The sequence below is a fragment of the Podarcis cretensis genome (assembly GCF_951804945.1).
Source record: "Podarcis cretensis genome assembly, chromosome: 8".
NCBI lineage: Eukaryota > Metazoa > Chordata > Lepidosauria > Squamata > Lacertidae > Podarcis > Podarcis cretensis.
The window spans coordinates 90,354,003-90,376,157 of record NC_137177.1 but is presented as its reverse complement, the minus strand read 5'-3'; the positions used below and the strand labels follow the sequence as shown (position 1 = coordinate 90,376,157).

Below are 22,155 nucleotides of genomic sequence, written 5' to 3'. Positions count from 1 at the left end.
CTGAGAGCCCCTGAACTGCTGCTGAGGCAGCTGTTGGGCTGTCTCCGCATGGCCACCGATGCTCCTTTCAACTTCTCTGTTGAGGTGAATGCAGCCACGCACCCCTCAATGGAAAAGTGTGACGGAGCCTGCACCTCACCAGGAGAGGCCCCATCCAGCTCCTACTCCGTGCAAGCAGGAGAGGGGGCACTCAAAACGGAAGTGTGGCACGGAAAAAGGAAGTGTCACACTCAAAACGAACAGTTCAGATTCCGAAAAAAGTTCGCAAACCGGAACACCTACTTCTGGGTTTGCAGCGTTCAAATTTCAAGTAGTTCCTGAACTAAGCTGTTCAAAAACCGAGGTACCACTGTATGTTAAACTATCCTAGTACCTAGAGTCACTTGAGAATTCTAAGACACTGGAAAAATCAGTGGTTTAAATCAGTGTATTTATGAGTCCTGATTCCAAATGGCATCCCATTGCATCCATGCATGGACAAAAACTGCTCCTTGGTCTCAGAAACCACCATGAAAAATTTGCTGACAATAGCTAAAGAGGTGTCCAAATGCCTAGTGAACATACAACACCCTCCCAAAAAAACCCACTTTTATATGAATGAGGAACCAGTGATAACCAAGTTCAGTTTCCAATAATAATGGATTCCAAACAACAAATGCTGATCATGGAAAATCCATTATTCATGAGAGTGAAATTACCTGCCTCTCTGCTCTATGATTGGGTGCCTCAATATTTATAAGATCCCTTCTCCTTTTAGGACGAGGCAGTGAAGAGCATTTTTATGAAGGCGACAATTCTAATAAGCAAAGCGCTTCAGGGGGAAGATGTCATCTTCCCCCATAAAGTGGAGCCGAGTACCTGCCTCATAGTAAGTAAATAATTTTTTTTACAAAGCCCTGAGCATCTTCGGTCCAGGGTGCCTCAGGACCCTGTTCTACCTCCACAGCGGAAGGCAGCAGTGTTTCTGAAGATCAGTTGCTGGGAGCCACAGGCAGGGAGAGGGAGAGGGAGAGCTCTGTGCAGGTGAAAGATGGATCTTATTCCCAGATCCAGGAGGCCCACTCTTCTCCCCTAGTTGTCAAGTGGGCTGGGCTGGAGAGAGAGCACAATTCAGGGCTTGGTGTGGTGGTGGCAGCGATGGGGTCTCCAGTTCTGACATGCTGTGTGCTTTCCCACAACAGGATATTATTGAAGAGGAGCCCCAGGGGGGCTTCTCAGTCACCGCCCTAAAGCAAGCCATGGAGACCATCACCCACCTGACGTAAGTACGGTCACTGCCCCACATATTCCTGGCACCTCCCTTGCCATACCCTGAAATTGTACCCTGTACTTCCCCACAACAGGAAATTATTGAAGAGGAGCCCCTGGGGAGCTTCGCAGTTTCTCTGCTCCGGCAAGCCATGGACGCAGTCACCCACCTGACGTAAGTACGGGGAGGTACTTCTAGTACACTCTTCCCTAGGAGGACCCACTTGCCAGTTGCAAAGAAGGTGTCAAGTGGGCTGGGCTGGAGAGAGGGCACAGCTCAGGGCTTGGTGTGGTGGAGGCAGGGATGGGGTCTCCAGTTCTGACATGCTGTGTGCTTCCCCACAACAGGAAGTTATTGAAGAGGAGCCGCTGGCATCATTCGCAATCTTACACCAAGCGACGGAAACCATAATCCGCATGACGTAAGTACAGGGAGGTACTTCTAGTCTCCCTACAGCTTGTCACTGCCCCACCTATTCCTGGCACCTCCCTTGCCATACCCTGAAATTATACCTCTTGGCCAGACACAGTGCACATTTCCTCACCGGGTTTATGGACTGCTGGGTGCTGATCATTTCCTCCCCCCTTCTTTCTCTTTGCTCTTCAGTGCCTTGAGACCACCTCTGAATTCCTTGCAGGTGTCTCCCAGGACCAGCCCAATACATTCTCCACCCACACTCCTCCCTGTAAGAAGGCATCTCTAAATCACAGCAGTCCTGACATATTAAAGTGCCCTCTTAACCTAGTGACAGAGTTGTCAAATTGTCTGAAGGCACATACACGGGTGGCCTCCTTGTCAGTGACCCTTTGTAGAGGTCACTTTGGTGACTGATCTTTGCATTTTGTTTTCTGGTAAAATTCTCAGCCCTGCTTTCCTACCGCCTGGTTCCATAATTATGCTCCACAGCTGCTGAATTGGCACTTTTTCTGCGAGCTTTGGATCATTTCCCCTCCTCTTCTTTCTCATTTCTCTTCAGTGCCTTGCAGCCACCTCTGAACGCACAGGTTAGATCGGAGCTGGTGGAGAAAAGCATCATGAAGGTCTTCTCTCTGCCCTCCCAGAAGCTGACGAAGCTGAGAGATGGGAGCCCCATGCGAGCAACAGAGATGCAGGTAACTGGACCTTCTGCTTCTAGGGATCTGAACGGAGGGAAATGGCTTGTCAGTACAGCCTGGAACTGTGGCCAGATAAAAAAAAATTGAGGGCAAAAAGGCTGAGCCGTGTAAGCTACGAATAATGCTGCCAGAGATACTTGGCCCATCACAAGGATGTAACAACCAGAGACCCTGGGTGTATATTCTTGATTCTCTTGGTATGTGTGTCATTTAAAAAGGTGTTCCCTCACCTGGGTAATGGACAGGTGGTATAGAAATAAAGTTTCACCACAACCACCACCCCTGTGGCTCTTTCCCCAACTTCAAAGAATATCTTGCCTTCATTCTGGCTACGGGCTGCAAAAAGGTTTTCATTCTTTGAAAAGAAATAGAGTTGAAGAATGCGTCCTTCTCCAGGTGTGCTGCCACTGGCCCCAGTCAGCATGGCCAACAGTCAGGAGTAGTTGGAGTCCAATAACCAGGCATGGGGACCCCAAGGTGCTCCAGAAGTAGAACAAAAGAGCATCTGCTTTGGATCCACAAGGTCCCAGGTTCAGTCCTCAGCATCTCCAGGTGGGGCTGGGAAAATACTCTGTCTGAAGCCCCAGAGGGCCAACTGCCAATTATCATCTGTAGACGACACCAAGGTTGGAGGATCAATGGCTGGGCTTGGTCTAAGGATGCTCCCTGCATTCCGTTGCTATGGCTGTGGTGAGGTGTAGGTTGTATTATTACATTTATCATATAAAAACACAAATGACAGATCACAACATAAAAATACAAAATCAGAACACAAAATGCTTAATAAAACAAAAACAACTCAAGAGCCAATTAATATCTAATTCTACTAATGTTTTAAAAAAAATTAATGCCTTCTTTTTTCTATATCTTTATTTCTTATTTTGTTTATAAGCTGCCTTCAGTCCCTTTCAGGGAAAAAGGTAGGGTATAAAATAATAATAATAATAATAATAATAATAATAATAATAATGTAGTAAAACAAATAGCAGCAAACTTTCTCCTTTACAAAACAACCCTTTTTGCAATTTGTCCCCTCTATGGTCCAGGCATGATTCATCAAACTAGTAGCCCAAGCTTTATGAATTTGCAAACCTGGATTAATGGTGGTTCTTCCATATGATGATGATTATTTCTCTCCCGTAGCCATGGCTGGATTGACTCCTCAAAGACCTGTGAGCAGGAAAGAGCTGTACCAGCTTCCCGTTGAAGTACGTCTCTCAACATTGAACCTAGATGTGAGTAAGCAGGTGTCAAACTGACTTCTGGACCAAGGCTTAACCAGATCAGGAAGCTAGTGAGATGGAAAGGCTTCAAGTATTGTTTGTGGTTGTTGTTGTTGTTTTTTATTTTTGTTATTGAAAATTTAATAAAATTATTATATATCTATATAAATTTAGAACCTTTTTCAACACAAACACATTATAGACATACATCTAAGCATGGGTATTTCTTAGATCCCAGCCCTTGTCTAGGCATTTGTGTCTGCTTTGTGCAAGGGTTGAAAACCATCCATTTCTCTGGTGACATAACAACTCAACCCTCTAATAACTCGTATAGGGTGATCCTACAGCACAGGGCCCCAGCCCCATAGCTGTACTCCTGCCAGGACAAAAGGAGCTCAACAAGGATGCAGCAGCAGTTCTCCTTCCACCTGCTGCATCCATTTTGTACACAAAGGGGAGACTTGGCCTTGAAGAAGGGTACTTCTTCAGCCAGCCTTACAAATGTCAAAAAGTTACTAGCCTGCAATAATTGTTTTGCCCCCTCCTCCAAAGTCAGCATGGAAACGCATCAAAAAAGTGCCTTCTTCCATGAAGGATGGTGGAGGAGAGACACTCTGATAGTCCACTGTGTTTCTGTGCTGACTGCAGATGAGACAAGACTACTCTTCCTTTACAGCTAGCCAAGAAATCAAGTGAGCTGGCTGCTCAGTCACCTGCATGAAATTCCTGGTTGCCTGGGGCTACTAGGCAAGTCGTCAAATACTAGGCATTCTTCAGTGATTTTAAAACCGATCCCTTTCACCTTTTGAGTCTTCAAACACATGGATGTCTCCATCCCCATAGGTGCCACTTTAAATTGGCGAAGGCTAACAATACAATACTTTCCCCCCCTCTGAGAGCTTGCCATTTCTTGCCAACAGAGGCCTGTGGCACAGATCACAAAGAATGAACAAAGGGTTTGTACCCCTTCTATGTGATGCCTCTTGAAGAGCATGACTGGGAGTTGTGGCTAGACATTACCAAGAAAACATGCCCTTCTGGGTTCAGCTACTCCTTTCAAAGAAGTCTTCAAAAGCTAATAAACTTCTTCTTATCTTTGTACCGACCTGCTGCCCAGGCACTTGTCCTGTACTTTTCCAGGCATCCATTGGGGCAGGAGCAGCAGCTGCAGGCACCTTTGCCTTCACTTCCCCTTTCTGAACTTTCAGCAGGTGTCTTGCTGAAAAATTCCTCTCTTTGGAAATTCCTAGAAATTGAGCAGACAAGATCAGAAAAACGTCCCAAGTTGTTCTTACAAAGCACTTCCCAAACTGAAGCTTCCCCTCCCAAAAGAGGAAATGAAAGCAGCACCAAAGAAAGAAAAGCTTAAGCAGCCCAGGAAAAAACTCTTAATGAAGAAAAACAAACCAGCCCAGACTTGAGAAGGCCCAAGGATAACCCTGCCCAACACCAAGAACCCTGCACCTTGGACTTACTCTTCCCATCCGGAGACAGGGGCCGAACGCTTGGTTGAAGAGTCCTGCAGGGTTACACCACAGACCAAAGATTAATAGTCTTTTTATAGACCCCCGTTATCACATCAGCTGCCTGACTATACTCAACACTTTTATAAGAAGCTCAATTATTTGTATACCAAACAGATTTTTAATGGCGTTGGAGGTACTTGATAAAGCTTTATAATTCCATGAGCAATTAGCCTATGCTCCTCCCTACCATTTCTTAGACAATCATGAAGTTGACAAGTCTTATTCCAAGCCATGTTTCAGTGGCTAGAACAGGATCAATCACAACACAGAACCAAAGACCAGGGAGAGGACCAGAGAGGAGGACAAGCGTAATTTTTGCTGCCTTGTTCCTAAACTCTTCAGAAGGCAATCAGAGCAAGTTTCCACACTTCTGTCATTCAGGGCTGGAACATCCTATCGTATGTAATTCACTACCTATCAATGTGGGCTGGCTGCTTTGGCATAACCCCAGCTTCTCTCTGGATTTGAAGGGCCCAGCCAGGACTCAAGGAGTGGGTGGGTGGCAACAATTAGCACAATACAAAGAGACTGCAAGCTGATCAACCACTGCACCAGTACTTAGCCAAATAAAGAGGTTGAAATCCAAGGCACAGCGTCAGTAGTAAATGCAGGTCAGTAGTCACTGCTAAAGACCCGTTGGGGGGAGGAGGTGCAGCAACAGTTACGTGCACCCGGAATATGACCACATGGAGTTAATCGTAAGCTGCTCATCTAGCTCTTTTTAGCTGGAGATGCAAGATGTGTGTCCCCCTTAGAGATGTTAGAATCACAGACCTGCAGAATTAGATGGAATCCTAAAGGTCCTCTAGTCCAACCCCCTGAAATGCAGGTGGCCGTTAGGAAGATCAAACCTGCAACCTTGGCACTATCAGCACCACGCTCTAACCAACCGAGCTAACTAGTGCAGGGTGGCCTTCTTTTGTAGAACTGCAATGCGAGGCCTCCCAGAACCTCCTAACTTTGCCTCTGGGAGCCTGGAGGTCGGAGCCTCCCTTTCTAGCTCCATAGAGAAGTATGTCCACTTGGTGGCAGGGATCATCAGTCTTTCCTGTTGCGAGTGGGACGCCTCATTCTGGGGCCGAAAGGGCGCGAGGAGGGAGTGACGAAGAGGCTCTGGCTCTGTTTTGCAGGGTGACGGGCTCGGGGGTCCCTGGCTGAAAGGGAGAGGCTATGGAGACACACCAGATCCTACAGAGGACCCCTCAAGGGCCATGCAATACACGTCTTCATCCCCAGGAGGCGAGGAGGGAGCGGCGACGAGGCTCCGGCTCTGTTTCTCGGGTCCCGGGCTCGGGGGCAACAGCCGAGATCTGGAAGCAACGGCCAACTGCCAACGGCCCCCCGCCCTGCCACGCCCCCCGCGCCCGACTCTCGCCTCCCATTGGCTGACAGGACCCGGGCTTCGCCCAGATACCGAGTCGGAAGAGCCGGCCAATGGGGAGGCCTCGGAGCGGGCGCGTGAGAAAGGAAAGAGGGGTTGGAGCCGGCTCGCCCACTGCCTTCTGGGACTCGTAGTGCCTGCCCTCTATTCTTCCCCCCAGAGAACGGAAATGAATGACAGGGAGGACTGCGTTTCCCAAAAGCCAACGCGGCGCGGCTTCTGAGCTACGTACGGGTGGCGAGAAGAGGCAAAAGTGCTGTTTTCCCTCCTCCCGGGTGTGCAGGTGCAGGTGGTCAGAGGCTGATGCGGGAGGGAGGAGGAGGAGGAGGAAGAGGGAGGAGAAGGCCCTGCGCAGCCTCAGCAGCTCCAGCCGCACCAAGCCCTGCCTGGAGAAGCTCCCTGGTTGGCATGGAAACTGCCCAGAGCCTTCCTTCCCCCCCTTGTTCATTCCATGGCGCTTCCTCCCAACAGCCCCGGGAGGGAGGCCAGGCTGAGAGGCAGCGACTGCCAGCCCCCCCCCCGAGCCCTTCCTTTTTCATTCGCACAACAGCCCTGGGAGGGAGGCCAGAAGGAGAAGCACGGGAAATGCTCCAAGGCTGCTTATTTGATGGCATTTATATCCCGCCTTTTTCTCCGAGGAGCCCAAGGTGGCACAGATGGCTCTCTCCCTCCTCCTTTAATCCCCACAACAACACCGAGGTAGGTTACTCTGGCAGGCACTGATTGACACACCCTTAATGGCCGAGTGGGGATTTGAACCCTGGTCTCCCAGGTCACAGTCCAGCACTCTAGCCACTGCACCACACTGCCTCTCCTTAGACTTTGCTATGGCAGAAAATCCTGCCTGGAGCCTCCCATGTTTTGGACCTGACCTTCGGCACACTTGCCCCCCCACCCAAATTAGTTACCTTTGTTTGGAGGAAAAATATCTGCTACTTTCCCTTTTTCTTCTTCTTTTTTAAAGGCATGCCTTCTCCAAAGTGTACATGTGATCTTCTCTTTTGCCCCTGGGATATTTCTAATCTAACATCCAGGCTTTTAAGGCAAAATTTCCTATTTGATCTGGGATCAAGGGGTCAGCAAACCTTTTCAGCAGGGGGCCGGTCCACTGTCCCTTAGACCCTGTGGGGGGCCGGACTATATTTTTTGGGGGGAGAGGGGATGAACGAATTCCTATGCCCCACAAATAACCCAGAGATGCATTTTAAATAAAAGGATACATTCTACTCATATAGAAACATGTTGATTCCTGGACCGTCCGTGGGTTGGATTTAGAAGGCGATTGGGCCGGATCCTGCCCCTGGGCCTTAGTTCACCTACCCATGATCTAGGATTTGGTTCAAGCCCCAACAGAACCTGCCGCTCACTCATCCCTTGAAACCTTCGTGCAACTGATGCAATATGCAATCTCCCTCCATTCCCCATCCTGCCTGTTTCCCCTATGATCTCAGGAGAACTGAATTTATTCTGTTTATAATTTGCCGGCTTGTTAAATGCCTCCCATGGCAGCGGTGCGGAGGAGGAAGGCCCCGCTGGAAGATTAGTCCTTTGCATAAAGAAGATCCGTATTTTTGTATTAAGGCTGGACCTAAATTATTTTAGGCGTGAAGCCCAGGAGACAGCACCGCAGACTGTTCTGCCGGGAGCCCAGGGGGATGAACTAAATGACCTAACAGGATTTCCCCCATCTTTTACCTTTGACGCTTCAAAGGGCTCCCTAAAGGCGGGACCCCTATCTGTCCTCTTCTGTTTTCCACGCAAAAACCTAAGCTCTGCCTGCTTGACAGCTTCCAAACATCGTGTGCTGTGCGGCATCTTTCTTCCTCTTAATTCCGTCTTCCCGCAGCCCCGTGACCTGTAGGAGTTTTGCAGCTGATGGAAGCTGTAATGCAGTGGTGTCATGGACTGGCTGGATGCAGAGAAGCAGGGGAACCCCCAAGGGAACTCCCAGGGAAGAAGGCTCTTAGAATCATAGAATCAAAGAAAAGCCCCAAACGACTAGGACCCCAATTATCTCAGGGACACCCTGATTCCTTATGCATCACCTCAATCACTGAGAACCTCTGGTGGTTCCCAGCACCCCTGAGTTTCAACTAGTCTTCACTAGGGATGTACACTATAGTGTGACAGGCCAAGCCCTGTGGAACTCCCTGCTACTAGAGGTTTGTCAAGGATCAGACCTCCTTTCCTTCAGAAATCTTTAGAAAACTTTGTTTAAACGGACAACATGATTTTAACCAATCAGTATGATTTATATTCCTTGATGTTTTATGGATCTTTTCTTGATTCTCCCATCTTTATTTTCCCTCTTGCTATATTTCTTCAAAGGGCAGATTATAAAATCTGTAAGTAAATAAATCAATCAACATGTGGCCTTCCAGCCCCCTGCAGCGCAAGAATCTTTTTGCCCAACAACCCTGGGAGACTCATGCTACGGACTGAGCTATCCCTTTGTTTGCAAGCTGTATTGCTTATATCTGGCGTGTGAGGATCTTGGTGATCCCCCCCGCTGGTTAGCTTCCTTTTCTCACTGGGTGTAAGCAGTGCTGGATTTCCCAGCTGGCAGATGAAGAACGTGCTTAGGGCACCAGCAAAGCAGGGTCGCCCAAAAATGAGCTTTTGTTTGTTTTTTAAGTATCAAATGTCTAATTCTTAACAAACACTGAAGCAGTCTATTACAGGGAAACTCAGAGCTTTGTTCGACTTCCTTAAGATTTCACACTCTTGCCTCATTTTTCTCTTCTCTTTATAGTACTTAAAGGTAAAGGTAAAGGTACCCCTGCCCGTACGGGCCAGTCTTGACAGACTCTGGGGTTGTGCGCCCATCTCACTTAAGAGGCCAGGGGCCAGCGCTGTCCGGAGACACTTCCGGGTCACGTGGCCAGCGTGACATCGCTGCTCTGGCGAGCCAGAGCCGCACACGGAAACGCCGTTTACCTTCCCGCTGGTAAGCGGTCCCTATTTATCTACTTGCACCCGGAGGTGCTTTCGAACTGCTAGGTTGGCAGGTGCTGGGACCAAGCAGCAGGAGCGCACCCCGCCGCAGGGATTCGAACCGCCGACCTTTCGATCGGCAAGTCCTAGGCACTGAGGCTTTAACCCACAGCGCCACCTGCGTCCCTATAGTACTTATCCCCACCTAAACCCAGGGATGACCTAGCAGTGTAGATTCAAATAAGGCAAGAAAATAAATTCCTGTCATATGTGGCAATAAATCTATGGGGTTTTGTAGTTTTAAAATTTCATGCTTCTGTTTTGCATGACATATGGGGGCACTATGGTATTTTCATCGCTTAGGGGTCTTAATGCAGTCCCAGGCCAGATTTGAATATGTCTGTGGGGGTCCCGCGGGCTCGCAAGGTTTGCAGGCAGCAGCCTGCAGCCCACAAGCTCGGGGGACAGCAGGGAGGCGCAGCGCCGCCACCCTGCTATTCCCGGACCTGATCTGGAGGCTGGCGGGGGGCGGGGAGAAGCAAGCTTGCTTCTCCCCATCGCCAGCCCCATGAGCTTGGGGGACAGCGGGGCAAGCCGCTCCCCCACGGAGGCTAGAGAGGCTGTCCCTGAAGGCAGAAGAGGGAGACGAAGCACTCCGTCTCCCTCTTCTAGCTTGGGGATGGCTGCGCAAACTTGGGGGGAAAATAAAAATTTTTTCCTTGATTTCCCCCCCAAAAAACTAGGTGCGTCCTATGGGCCGGTGCGTCCTATAGGGTGAAAAATATGGTATTTATCATTACAAAAGAGTGGCCAGGCTCCCCAGGAAATCCAGTCAAGTAACCTGCCAGACAGGAGATAAACAATGGCAGGAGAAAAACAACATTCAAATTTCTGTTTTAGACCGCCTTTTCTGTGATGTAGGTATGATGTATCTGAGGGGTGGTCTTAGGTTACACTCCTTCTGTGATGTATGTATGATGTTTCTGGGGGTGGTCTTGATCTAGGTAAAGGTAAAGGGACCCCTGACCATTAGGTCCAGTTGTGACTGACTCTGGGGTTGATGCTCATCTCGCTTTATTGGCCGAGGGAGCCGGCGCACAGCTTCTGGGTCATGTGGCTAGCATGACTAAGCCTCTTCTGGAGAGCCAGAGCAGCGCATGGAAACGCCATTTACCTTCCCACTGGAGCGTTACCTATTTATCTACTTGCACTTTGACGTGCTTTCGAACTGCTAGACTGGCAGGAGCAGGGACCGAGCAATGGGAGCTCACCCCGTCACGGGAATTCAAACCACCGACCTTCTGATCAGCAAGTCCTAGGCTGTGTGGTTTGACCTACAGTGCCACCCGTGTCTTGATCTACAGGGTGGCAATTTCAAAAGTCTTTATTAAGGCCTTGTGTGCCATTGTTCTGGGTTCCTCCTTCTTTCCTGTGAGTGAGGGGAGCACCCTGTTGCAACAGATCAATAAAGATCAACCTTACTAGTTGCTTGGCTTCTCAATATTCTCTGGTTGGCCTCTGTTATTTTCTCCTACCAATAGGGAACCTATGTAAGGACTCTATATGGGCTCTTGGATACCCCATAAGGGAAAAAGGGCAATTTTTGTTTACAACAATAACATGTGCTGGTTCATAGTAAAAACAGATTTCCAAAAATGCTTTCAGTGTTCAGGTGAAAGTTTATTTGCATTTGCTGTTTTTTGCTTTTTGTGTATTTTTTAAGAGCAATCAAAGGAGACAAAAGCTGTTTAAGGAGTTTCAGATGCAGATATTTAGCAGTCGTATCTTGCTTGGCAACCCAATGACAGCCCAGGCCTCTCGCCTGACTCAGCTCAGTCGCTTTCATACGGTACTATTCATTAGGTCAAGAAGAAGAGCCTCTACCACCATCTGTACGGAGGAACATGCAGCATTAGCAGAAGGCGGCACCGTTGGGAAGGGGTCAGCTGCTGACTCGTCAAACTCTCTTGAAGACAGCAAGTATTCAAAGGTTTAAAAACCAAAGTACAATACAAAAAGGAAGATATAAAATTGCAAAGGATAAACAAACCAAATTGCCAGTCTGAGCTGCCCCAATGGTTGAAATAGTGGCAGGTACAGAAAAGAAAGAAAGAAAAGTAGAGGCTTTTGTGTCATAACGCATAAAGAGAAGAGTCTTAAGTTGCCAGAGAAAGATTATTTACATCAGAACCTCAAAGGCAGACTTCACAATATCAGTCAAAGGCCAAACACGGGGGCTTTATTTACAGAGGGCAACATTAAATAGCATTTTGAAGCAACGATTGTCAGACACAGACACTGAAGTTTTTGCAGCCCGACTGATAACACAGAGCGTTATTGTGACCTCTGCTTCTGGCTAATCTGGGCCAGGCCTGGCCCCAATCCCTTTTTGGTGGGGAGAGAGGCAGCTTGGAGATCTGCAGTGTGTGGAGGGGAGTCGGGGATTCCACTGAATCTGGGGCTGGGCTTGGTGGACCCCTGCCCTGCCAATCGACAAGGGCATGGGCCAGCCGTGATCAGGGCTGCTGTTAATGTCAGTGTGTGGCAGTGGGCAAAATCCTAAGGCGTTACTGTGGAGTCCCAGAGTGGGAATTGTGACTTTACCGATTGGGAGGCGCCTATTGCTGCCTTTGCTCCTTTCCCTTGCTCTTCCACGAAACTGGTACTATATCCAGACACTCAGTCTCGCTACGTGTAACTCTCCTGAGATGGCCGCGGGACCAAATTCTGCTATGTATATTTTGCGGTCACACTTTCCAGCTGTAAAATGTGGTATTGGCCCCAGAACCGAAGCATCCTAGGAATCCTGGGTGTGGTGGGCAGATGAGAGTAGCATACACACACCATCCCTAAACTGGATGCACTGGCTGCTAAAGGGGGACAAGTCAGGGCTAGCTTCTGACCTAATAGTAGTAACCTGTGAGCGGCTCACCTCAAAGACTCCCTCCGCCCCGGGCAAGTCTTGCAGCTCAGCAGAGTTGGCCTCACCTTCTTGACTCTTCCACCTCTGCACCAAGTTTAGGAGTTGTTGATTGCTGGTTGAAAACTAGAGGGGAATGAAAGCCTGGGAGGTGCAGCCCCTCTCTGGGAGCAGGCTACAAGCTGACGCCCACATAGAATCATAAAGGTTGGAGGGGCCCGTAACGGTCCTCTAGTCCAGCCCCTGCAATCAGTAACCATGGCTAGGCTGAAAGAAGACAATAGGCTCTCCTAGTAAATTTGGTGGGGTGGAAGAAGGAGCCAAAATGCCGTTCTTTCAAAAGCTGCCTAGCTGCACCACACAATATATCCATTGTCTCCCAATCTTCCATTGTAAACCCGGCCAGGGCCATCACAAAACTGCTACTTTTACACCCTAGGAAAACCACTTTTCCTCCTTAGGGAGTGAATGCCCACAGATCAGCTGCATGAGGATGGTGATGATGACAGCCTTGCTTCATAATAATTCAGCATTTGCTTATGGCTTGCTGCTTACATGGAATAAGTGCTCTTATGATCAGATGCACAGTTATAAATGAATAATTACTAAGTGAATATTGTGTAATTACAGAGTGAGAGTGGGAGTCTGTTCTCCGCTAACTTCTCTTCTAAATATTATTTTAAAAAATAAGAATTGGGACTTGATAATCTTTGATTGCTCAGAGCTTGCTGTGTTCAAATAAATGGGGGCACATTTCATCAGGAATGTACCCAGGACAAACCCCGAATGCATCCAGGGCATTCCCTTCACAAGAAGGATGGATGGGCTGGGCCTGCTTCCCAATGTGCTGGCAAACTGGGCTCTCAGGTGGTTCTTGCTTTCCAGATGCAACAGCCTCCAGTTCACAAAATCATAGATTTGTAGAGTTGGAAGGGATCAGGAAGGTCCTCTAGTCCAACCTCCTTCAATGCAGGAATCTTTTACCCAGTGTGGGGCTGGAAGCCACAGCCCTGAGGTTAAGAGTCTCATGTTCTGCCACCTGAGCTATCCCAGTTGGCTGTGAGGGGCTCTCATTCCACCTTCTCCAACTGGGTGCCCTCCAGATATTTTAGACCACAACTCCCATCAGCTCCAGCCAGCACACTTGTTCTGACTGGGAACTGTAGTCCAAAACATTTGGAGCATTCCCAACTGGGGAAAGCTGAATAACTCGTGAGACCGGGCCAGAGTAATGAGCCACCCTTTCTGGCCTCACTCTGTGTTCTCTGCAAGGCTTCAGCACTTATTTTCTAGCCTTCCTGTGGTCTCCTTGAATCCCTGCCTCTGCTCAGCCCCTCTGTTTAACCAGCCTACCTCCACGTACTCAACAGCAGGGAAATAAATCTCCACCCTTTTCTCCCTATAGTCCCTTTAAAGACTTGGGGAAGAGGGGAACAAAAGAGAAAATTCCTCTGGCAGCAACCGCAGAATGCCATGACCTCCCCACTTAGCAATGGTTCCCCATGTGCTTGGCAAGCCTTACTTTTCTTTCCTCTGCCCATGCCTCTGTATACTGAAGGGAGTGTGTCACGCAATGAAAGCTGTTGGCGCAGCAAAAGTAGCAGTCCTTAGAGAGCAACAGGATTCTTTGTGTCCTTGGCCAACAGAGTTGTTTTGGCCTTTGGAATCAAAAGAGCAGTTTCCTTCCAGGGTAGCTGGCATGACTCCCAACTGAAACTCTCTGAGAAAATATGAGCCCCCAAGCATCTTTCCATAGCATTCATGAGCCCCTCAGCCCCTCTCAGCAATGATATGCAGCCCACATCTCCACTGACAACATTCTGCAAACACAGTGTCGCCACCACCCCTTCCTCACACATCATGTGGAAATTGTAAAGTGTAGAGCTTATATGGTGGTCCGCTTCTGCTCCTAAATATTATTTTCCTGACCAGATCTGCTCTGTTTCACAGCAACTGCCTTTCCTGGAGAGAATTTGGACCTTGGTTTGCATTGCGTGGCCTCAGTCCGCCAGATTCTGACTACACACCTAGAATCAGGGCTCCCCCCCAGCTGGAACTCACCAGAACTCAGGCCTGGCACCTCTCAGGTGGGCACCATTGCTTCCAGCATCTCCTTTTCTAGAAAAATTGCACTGCCTGGAATCAGAATTGTAGACTTGGAAGGGACCCAATAGGTCACCTGTTCCAACCCCCTGGGTGAAATCGAGCAGCCGTTCTTCAGACTCACTGCCTGAGCTGGCGACTTGGTCTTTGGAGGTGCCATTTCAGTGCTGGGAAAAGGAAGATTCTCAGTGAGGTTTAAAGGTCTGGGATACAAATATAGCAATGAATAAGTTCAAGATTACATTGAGTGATATATATGAGAGCATTGGTTGTGGCTTACATAGGAAGCTGCCCTATACAGATTCCTTATAGCTCAATATTGTCTACACTGATTGGCAGCAGCTCTCTAGGGTTTCAGGCAGAACTTTCTCCCAGTCCTGAAGATGCCAGGGATTGAACCTGGGAGCTTCTGCTTGCAAGGCAGATGTTTGGCCACTAAGCTATGGCTGCTCCCCACACTTTGCATTTGTTTGCATTGAATGGCTATAGCAAACTTATCAGCTCAGGCCAATCAGGTAATTCCGCCACCTTCAGTTTTCATGATTTTGACATGCACACCTGGCAAATGAAATCGAGGCTGCAGCAGGCAGGACCGGTGAGTTGCCCAGAAATTGGAGGGCTTCCCAGGAAGGAGGAGACATGGCCCCAACCCTTCCCAAAGGGATCTCCTGCATAAACTGCCCATTCAACCTACCATTTAAGCAACGTTTGTGTATAATGAACATTGCTTAATGTTATTAGCTGGTCTGTGGAAGCACCAGAACCAGAGAAGCCTTTTGTTGTAGTAGTTTCAAAACAGCAGGACATCTCCAGTCACTTATTCTTTATAAAAATGACTGAGTTCTAAAATATTCATTCCCTTTCGTCTACTGAGGAAAAGGGGAGGATTTGGTCCTTATTACAAGAGAAATGAGTTTCTCTATGCAAAGCACCAGTATAATTTTTGAGGTACAAGAAGAGTGAAATCTCTCCTTCAGTGAGTTTAAAAGAAGAAATGCATAGCTGTCAACTTTCAGATTTGAAATAAGGGATCAGCAGCCTCACATGTCCCGGGAACAGTCTACGGGATATCTAATAATCCGGGATAGCAGCGGGAAGCGGCGCTGGAATAAGGGAACTTCCTGCAAAAAAAGGGAAGGTTGACAGCTATGGAAATGGGGTTGGTTATTTTACTCTCAAAATGTACTTGTATGCACCAGCAGAGCCCCCTGTGTGGACACACACTCCCCACTTTCTAACAAATGGGATAAAAGATGCAACTTCTCTGGCTCAGATAGGAGATGGTTCCTTTATGAAGGTGTTGCTTTCTGGGTATTGTGACACAGAGACCTGATCTACTCCATGTGAGCAGCTCTCGCCCATTTCAGTGTGTCTTGTGCAGGAGAACATGCACGTAGATTGTGCCCAAATAGATTTGCATTACCCTTGTGATTCTTTGCATAGGCATGTTCACATGAGAGCAAAAGACCATTGCTTAAGTCTCCCTAACTGGCCAGTGGCAGAGGTAATGCATAGGGGACTCTTGTCAATTTCAGTTTCTCTCTGTTATTCCAATCTTAAATCCAGTTCTTCACATTTCCACATCAGTTTGCAATGTATTTTTTAAGTCCTGCTGGAAATTCATTAGCATTTTAGTGTGAATTTCCTCTAACACGCACATTTCTGTATGCCATTTTGCCTAATAACAAATTTTAGCAAAGCATATTTTCTTCAAACACAACACATATTTGTATGTTACTTTTACTAGTCTATGCATACGTACAGTACGCACAACTTTACTTCTGTGGATGCATTACTGTACACACCACTTTCTCAGAAAACTGCAATGCAAAATTTGGAGGATAGTTGTTCTTCAATTTGTATATTGTTTTGGGAAGTGTGAATTGGGAAGTGTGAATTTCAATGCAAACTGAATCATATTTCTTCCCCCATCTCTAGTGCTAAACACACAAATTTGTTCTGGAGCGGGAAATGGCAGGGGTTGAAGTGTTAAAGTCTCCTGCAACACCCCCAAGAATCCTGATCTGGATTGTTCCCCCCACCCACAGCACCCCAGCAACACCCACAGAAAAACCCCCACCATTCACACTTTTGCTAATTGTACAATGGTGTTGTGTTTAGTTTGGCCCCAGTGCTAGTGAAGGGTTACACTTGTGTGTAACCTAATCCTAACTGTTCTTTTCTTAACCTACTTCTGGTGGGGCAATAAGAGAAGTGGCTTCACATATCCACCTAACGTTTTCACCTTTCTTAAATCACCCCCCCCCAAATGTTTCTTTCTTCTTGCTGAGTCTCAAAATGCAGAGCAAAGAACAATGTTCAACTACCAGAGTGGAGGCTCAGATTGGAACAGGGAACTAACTGACTGGCAGGGAAAATGTTAAGCACTGCTCAGCCCCCCCCCCCCCAATTTTCTCAGTCCTGATCACTCCACCAGAAGCAGCAGCTTCATTTTCAGATGAGGTGAAACTGCCATGATGTGCCTGTAATGCTTAGCATGGCTTGAAGAATTTAAGGGCAGGAGCATCCAGGTGTCTTGGACCACAACTCCCATCAGCCCCAACCAGCATTGCCAATGGGCAGGAATGATGGAAACTGTAGCCAGACTACACCTGGCTGTCCCCAACCCTGCCTGGCAGGAACAAAGATTGCAGCAGACCTCTTTGGTGGGTCCCCAGCCACTGCCCCCCACCCCTGGATCCAGCCAAACAAAGGAAAACACTAACAGCTCTAATTAACTTCTGTTGAAAATCTGTATCTGTGTCCCAGCCAAGCATCATGAGTGATGCTCAGATCCCTTCTAAATGTGAATGCAGTAGAGAGAGCAGAGGCAGGCCATTTCTGTGCAGAACCTGTACCCCGATCCAAGTGGCTCTCGAAAGCAATTTACAGCTGCAGCAAATTTTACAATCACTTGTGAAAACACCTCAAGCGTGATAAAATCCCTTAATAGTGCAGTAAGTGAGAAAATAGTATTTTTGTAAGCTTTCCATCGTATTATCCATTGTGATTACACAAGTGACATTATCGGCAGTGTTTGTGGCTGTCTTGATAGTCCAGACAACCAAACTAGCACTTATGTGGCTGAAATGGAGTTATCGTAATACATATTTTCCTTAATGTAGTGCAGGTGGAACTTGGGAGAATCTGATTTATTTCCCACTAGGGCATCAGCACTTTACCAGCAGCTGGAACAGAGAGGCCTCTCTAGATCTGATGGAGCTGCTGGGTGGCCACAGCTGACCATCTAAGGACAAGAAGCTCCCTTAGATCAAGCCAGGTCCCTGATCCACCTCGCCAAGCTTCAGCCACTCCAACTGGCAACAGATCTCAGAGGCGTCATCGGGTGAGAGACCTCCTTTGGCCCTGTGACCTGGTGTCCTTTTCTCACCTGAGACACCTCAAATTGATCCCAGGATCACGTGCATGCAAAGCACATGCTCTACCCCCGAGGAGACGTGTGCGTGCGTGGGGATATTGCAGCCCAGAAATCTAAGCTGGTTTCAATCCAGAACCAGTAGACAGTCCTCAAAACAAGGGAAATGATTCCATTTGTTAGCCTGGATTGTCAACCGGGGACCAGCCCCCTGCTCATTTTGAAGCCTGGGGCAGAAAATCCACAGGGTACCCCCAGTACATTGAGAAGTTCTCCTGCACAAGCTCCATCAAAAAGAAGATGAGATGTGCAAGAGACTCACCATCCTCTTGTACACCTCACAGCGACTTCCAATGAGGAAGAGCTTCTTGGTGGATTGTGCCCCAGGGTCAGCTCTGTCCTCTCCCCTTTGCCAGCCTAATGGTACCTGCCCAACCTTGTTCCACCTGCAGGGCAATCCACTGGTGCAGGGGGAGCCACTCCTTATATTAAAACGCCCACCTTCCCCAAAGGCATTTAGTGTCACTCGTTCGTACGGAAAGGAGGTCTCTGGTGCTCAGCTGGCTCCTGGGTCAGATCCTTGCCCAAGAAATCCCACACCCTTCTCCAAGGGCTTCTCGGCAGCCGAAACAGCTTGTCTGCTTTAAAGTCCAGAGCAATTTCCGTCAGAGATTAATAGCGGCAATTGGATCAAGCATTCAAAAAACCAGTTCAACCTCCCGTTCCGCAGGTTCCCTGCTTCAGCAAGGGATCAGCACTCTCCCCAGTGCACACCAGTATTTCTGAAAGTGACCCGCTGTGCACTAGAAAGCAGTCCATGGGAAACTTCCACGCATGGGCCTGACGTGGCTTGGGACGTTTGCGCTGTGAAGTGACTGGCATTCAGTGGCAAGCACCCTCTCTGTCCCAAAGGGAGCATTTAAAAGGACAGACTATCTTGGTTATATCCTTGGATTCGTGGCCGGGAGGAGGGTAGTCGCACAAATCCTCAGAAAGCATTTCCTCACCTTCCCAAGCAAATCCCATGGGGGAAAAACATTCTGGGGTCCTCAGCCTCTCTTTTTCGCCGTCCAAAGAGATGCCACTGTAAGGAGGAGTTTTCCCTGTGGTGGCAAGAGCAGAGGGAGTAGCGGAAGGCAAGAGGAAGAAGAAAAGGAGGAGAAAGGAGGAGGAAGAAGAAGAAGAGGAGGAGGAACAAGAGCAGGGAGAAGCATCCAGGAGAGGACCTCAAGACTCTGTCTTCTCTTTCTTTTTGCTCTTTTTCAGAAAGGACGGGGCCCGGAATTTCTTTTTCTTCTTTGAAGGAGACTTGGAAGGGGAGCCCTCGGGTGACACAGGTCCACTGGTGACCATCTCTGTTTTGTCCTTAGGGGCGTCGGTGTCTGCATTGGTGGTCATCTGGCTCATTCCTTTGCTGAGCAGGTCCTCTATGTTTTGATCATCGTCTTTGCCGTTCACCACCACCGTGCCTGGGTCGTCCGCCTTCTGGTCAGCTTCAGCAGGTGCCTGGCCACCGTCTGCCTTCTTGCCACCTTTCCAAAAGAAACAAGAAATGAGAGCTGAAGATTCAACCGATGTCGTTTTTGGATTGCACTAGGAGTGATGCAAAACAAGTAGTTCAAGTGCAAGACATAGACGGGAGAGACCTGCTCAGCCAGGAGGCTTACTGGGTGACCTTGGGGCCAGTCCCTGTCTCTCATCCTGATCTACCTCATGGGGTTGTTCTGCAGAAAGGGGCACAGGGGTGTGTGTGTGTGAAACAATAATAAAGGGCTAGAACAGGTGGGTGACAATACGATTGGGAGTGAGGGGATGGAGAGAATGAATAAGGTGCATTCAAGAAAACAAACGCCAGTAACTAATATTGCTTCCTCACCAAAATGCAATTATTATTATTATTATTATTATTATTATTATTATTATTATTATTATTACTATTATTATTATTATTATTATTATTATTATTATTATTATATTACTACTGTATTAAAATAAATAACTTTTTATTGTTAAGAATGGCTAACAATAAAACTGTAACATTAGCAAAGGTTAGAACTACAATGCATAATGATTGTCGTTCCTTTGGAGAGCCAGCAGTGGTGCAGTGGTTAGAGTTGGAAACTGACCTGGGAGAGCCGGGTTCGAATCCCAGCTCAGCCATGAAGCTCACTGGGCGCGACCTTGGGCCAATCACTACCCCCTCAGCCTAACCTACCCCACAGGGTTGTTGTGAGTATGAAACGGGGAGAGGGAGAACCACACACACCACCTTGAGCTGCTTGGAAGAAAAGGTGGGCTGTAAATGTAATGAGCACATAAATAACTACTGAAATACTTTGTACAGCAAGAACCATCATGTCCTTATCCAAACGGTGCCTGCTCCAAAGGCCTGCCTGAGCAGAGCCCTTGAGCGGATGCCTGAATGAACGTTGGGATGGGGAGGGACAAGCTGGTCTCAAGAGGAAGAGAGTTCCACACTTGGAGTGCTGCCACTGAGAAGAGCCTCTCCTGCAGACTGCAAAAGTCTGGGGCTGGCCGGGGCTGCAGAGAGAAGAGGCGCTTCTTCAAGCAGCTGGGTCCAAGTGCCGCCATCTTGAACTGGTCCTGCTGCAGACACTGCAATGCTTTCATGATCAGTGTCATAAGACCCTACTGTACGCGCAGCAGGATTCTGTCCCACTTTTTGAGGGAGCGCACAGCAGTAATCCAGGCAGCATGAACTACCGTGGGTAGGCTAGTCTCCACAGGGCGGTAGGAGGGCCTGCTAGGGCTGGACATAGGGACTCCTAGCAGTGGAGCCACGTGAGTCTCTGTCAGCAGTTTGGAATCTAGGAACAGAGGAAGACAGGAACGTGCCTTATACTGAGTCAAACTGCTGGCCCATCAAGCTCACTACCGCCTGCACTGACTGGCAGCAGCTGCCCAGGATTTCAAGCAGGAGTCTCTCCCAGCCCTATCAGGAGCTGCCATTGAGGACTGAACCTGGGATCTTCTGCTTGCCCAGTGAGCTGCGGTCCAAGCTGCACATCTGTTCCTTTCGGGGGAAGGCTTCGGAACAGGCCATCTAGGGATTTCTCAGATCCAGGAACCCTTACCCACACAGCTTCCACCTTACCAAGATCCTTCCTCAGCTTATTGGCCTTCGTGCAGCCCATACAGCCTCTTCAGATTAAGCCCTCTAGTTCTTTCCTATAGATGTTTAATAGCATATAGGCGTTAAACAGAGTTCCAAGTGCAATCTATAGGCGCACATTATCTATAACCCTTACAACAACCCCGCAGGTAGGGGTTAGGTATATTGCAGATGGCATGGGGTTCAGGCTTAGGGATGGTGGCCAAGCACTAAAGGAACCTAGAAAGTTCCCAGCGCATGTGAGATTTGAATATAATACTACTAATACTAATACTAATACTAATACTAATACTAATATTTCTACCCCAGCCACTCTGGGCAGCTTCCAGCAAAAGATTAAAAATACATCAGTCATTAAAAACTTCCCTAAACAGGGCTGCCATATAGTTGTTTATTTCTTTGACATCTGATGGGAGGGCGTTCCACAGGGCGGGCGCCACTACCTGGTTCCCTGTAACTTCGCTTCTCACAGTGAGGGAACCGCCAGAAGGCCCTTGGCGCTGAACCTCAGTGAACGATGGGGGTGGAGAAGAAGGGGCTTCCTGGTCTGTTCCTGGATCTCTTATGCTACACCAGTTCTTGTACATATTCTGTACTACATGTTACACTAAATATTTATGCAATATGCCACAAAAACACAATGTATTGCAAAGAAAACTTTGCTAATCAGCAGACCGCATATGATGTAGGGGAGCCCCCCCCAACCATACTCCACCAGCCCATTAGGAAAAGTCTTAACAATGATGAGAGCTGCAACAAAGTCCAACATTCAGTTCTGTTCAGTACAAATTTATTACATCTCCCCAGTACAAATGTAGGCTGCAGCCTCCTTCCCTTCCCCTGAGTGGAATCAGAAATGGAGGCGGGGGCAATTCAGAGAGGCTGCTCAAGAGGCAATTCAAATCCTCCCGTCACATTCATCAGGATGCAATAAAAGAGGCCAAACTACAACGATGGTTGCCACAGGTCCCCCATCCCTGCTATATTATTGTTGTTATTATTTACCCATCGCTCACTCTAAGGTCCCAGGGTGGGTTACAACATTGAAACCTTAATATTAAAAACTGTTCCAAACAACTTACAATCACAAAGCAATGGTGGGTCCTAAAAACTTACACCTCAAGTTTGTCAGAAGCCAGAATAAAGAGGTGCTTCTTCAACATTCTTGGGCAACTGTTAAATGATGGTGCCAGAC

At 48.1% G+C, this 22,155-nt stretch overlaps 1 protein-coding gene and 2 long non-coding RNA genes across 5 annotated transcripts in view; 1 reads left to right on the top strand and 2 right to left on the bottom strand.

Annotated features, from left to right (window-relative positions):
- Positions 1–404: 404 nt before the first annotated feature.
- Positions 405–6,158, bottom strand: LOC307222415. Of its 2 annotated transcripts, XR_013841742.1 has the most exons (4): positions 5,063–6,155; positions 4,694–4,833; positions 3,457–3,593; positions 405–2,973 (listed from the first exon to the last, which is right to left on the bottom strand). It is a non-coding gene; the product is annotated as an uncharacterized lncRNA (long non-coding RNA). The 2 variants fall into 2 exon arrangements; XR_013841741.1 differs by lacking the exon at positions 4,694–4,833 and having other exon boundaries at positions 5,063–6,158.
- LOC307222413 lies at positions 2,934–3,756 on the top strand. The gene is made up of 2 exons (XR_013841739.1): positions 2,934–3,054; positions 3,508–3,756. It is a non-coding gene; the product is annotated as an uncharacterized lncRNA (long non-coding RNA).
- Positions 6,159–13,990: 7,832 nt separating the features above from the next.
- Positions 13,991–22,155, bottom strand: part of ADD2 (adducin 2) — an 82,119-nt gene continuing 73,954 nt past the window's right edge. For both annotated transcript variants that reach the window (XM_079987476.1, XM_079987478.1), the window contains one exon: positions 13,991–19,359. In XM_079987476.1, coding sequence (XP_079843602.1) covers positions 19,055–19,359 — 305 coding nt within the window. In that variant the 3' untranslated portion in view covers positions 13,991–19,054. The remainder of the gene's footprint in view (positions 19,360–22,155) is intronic.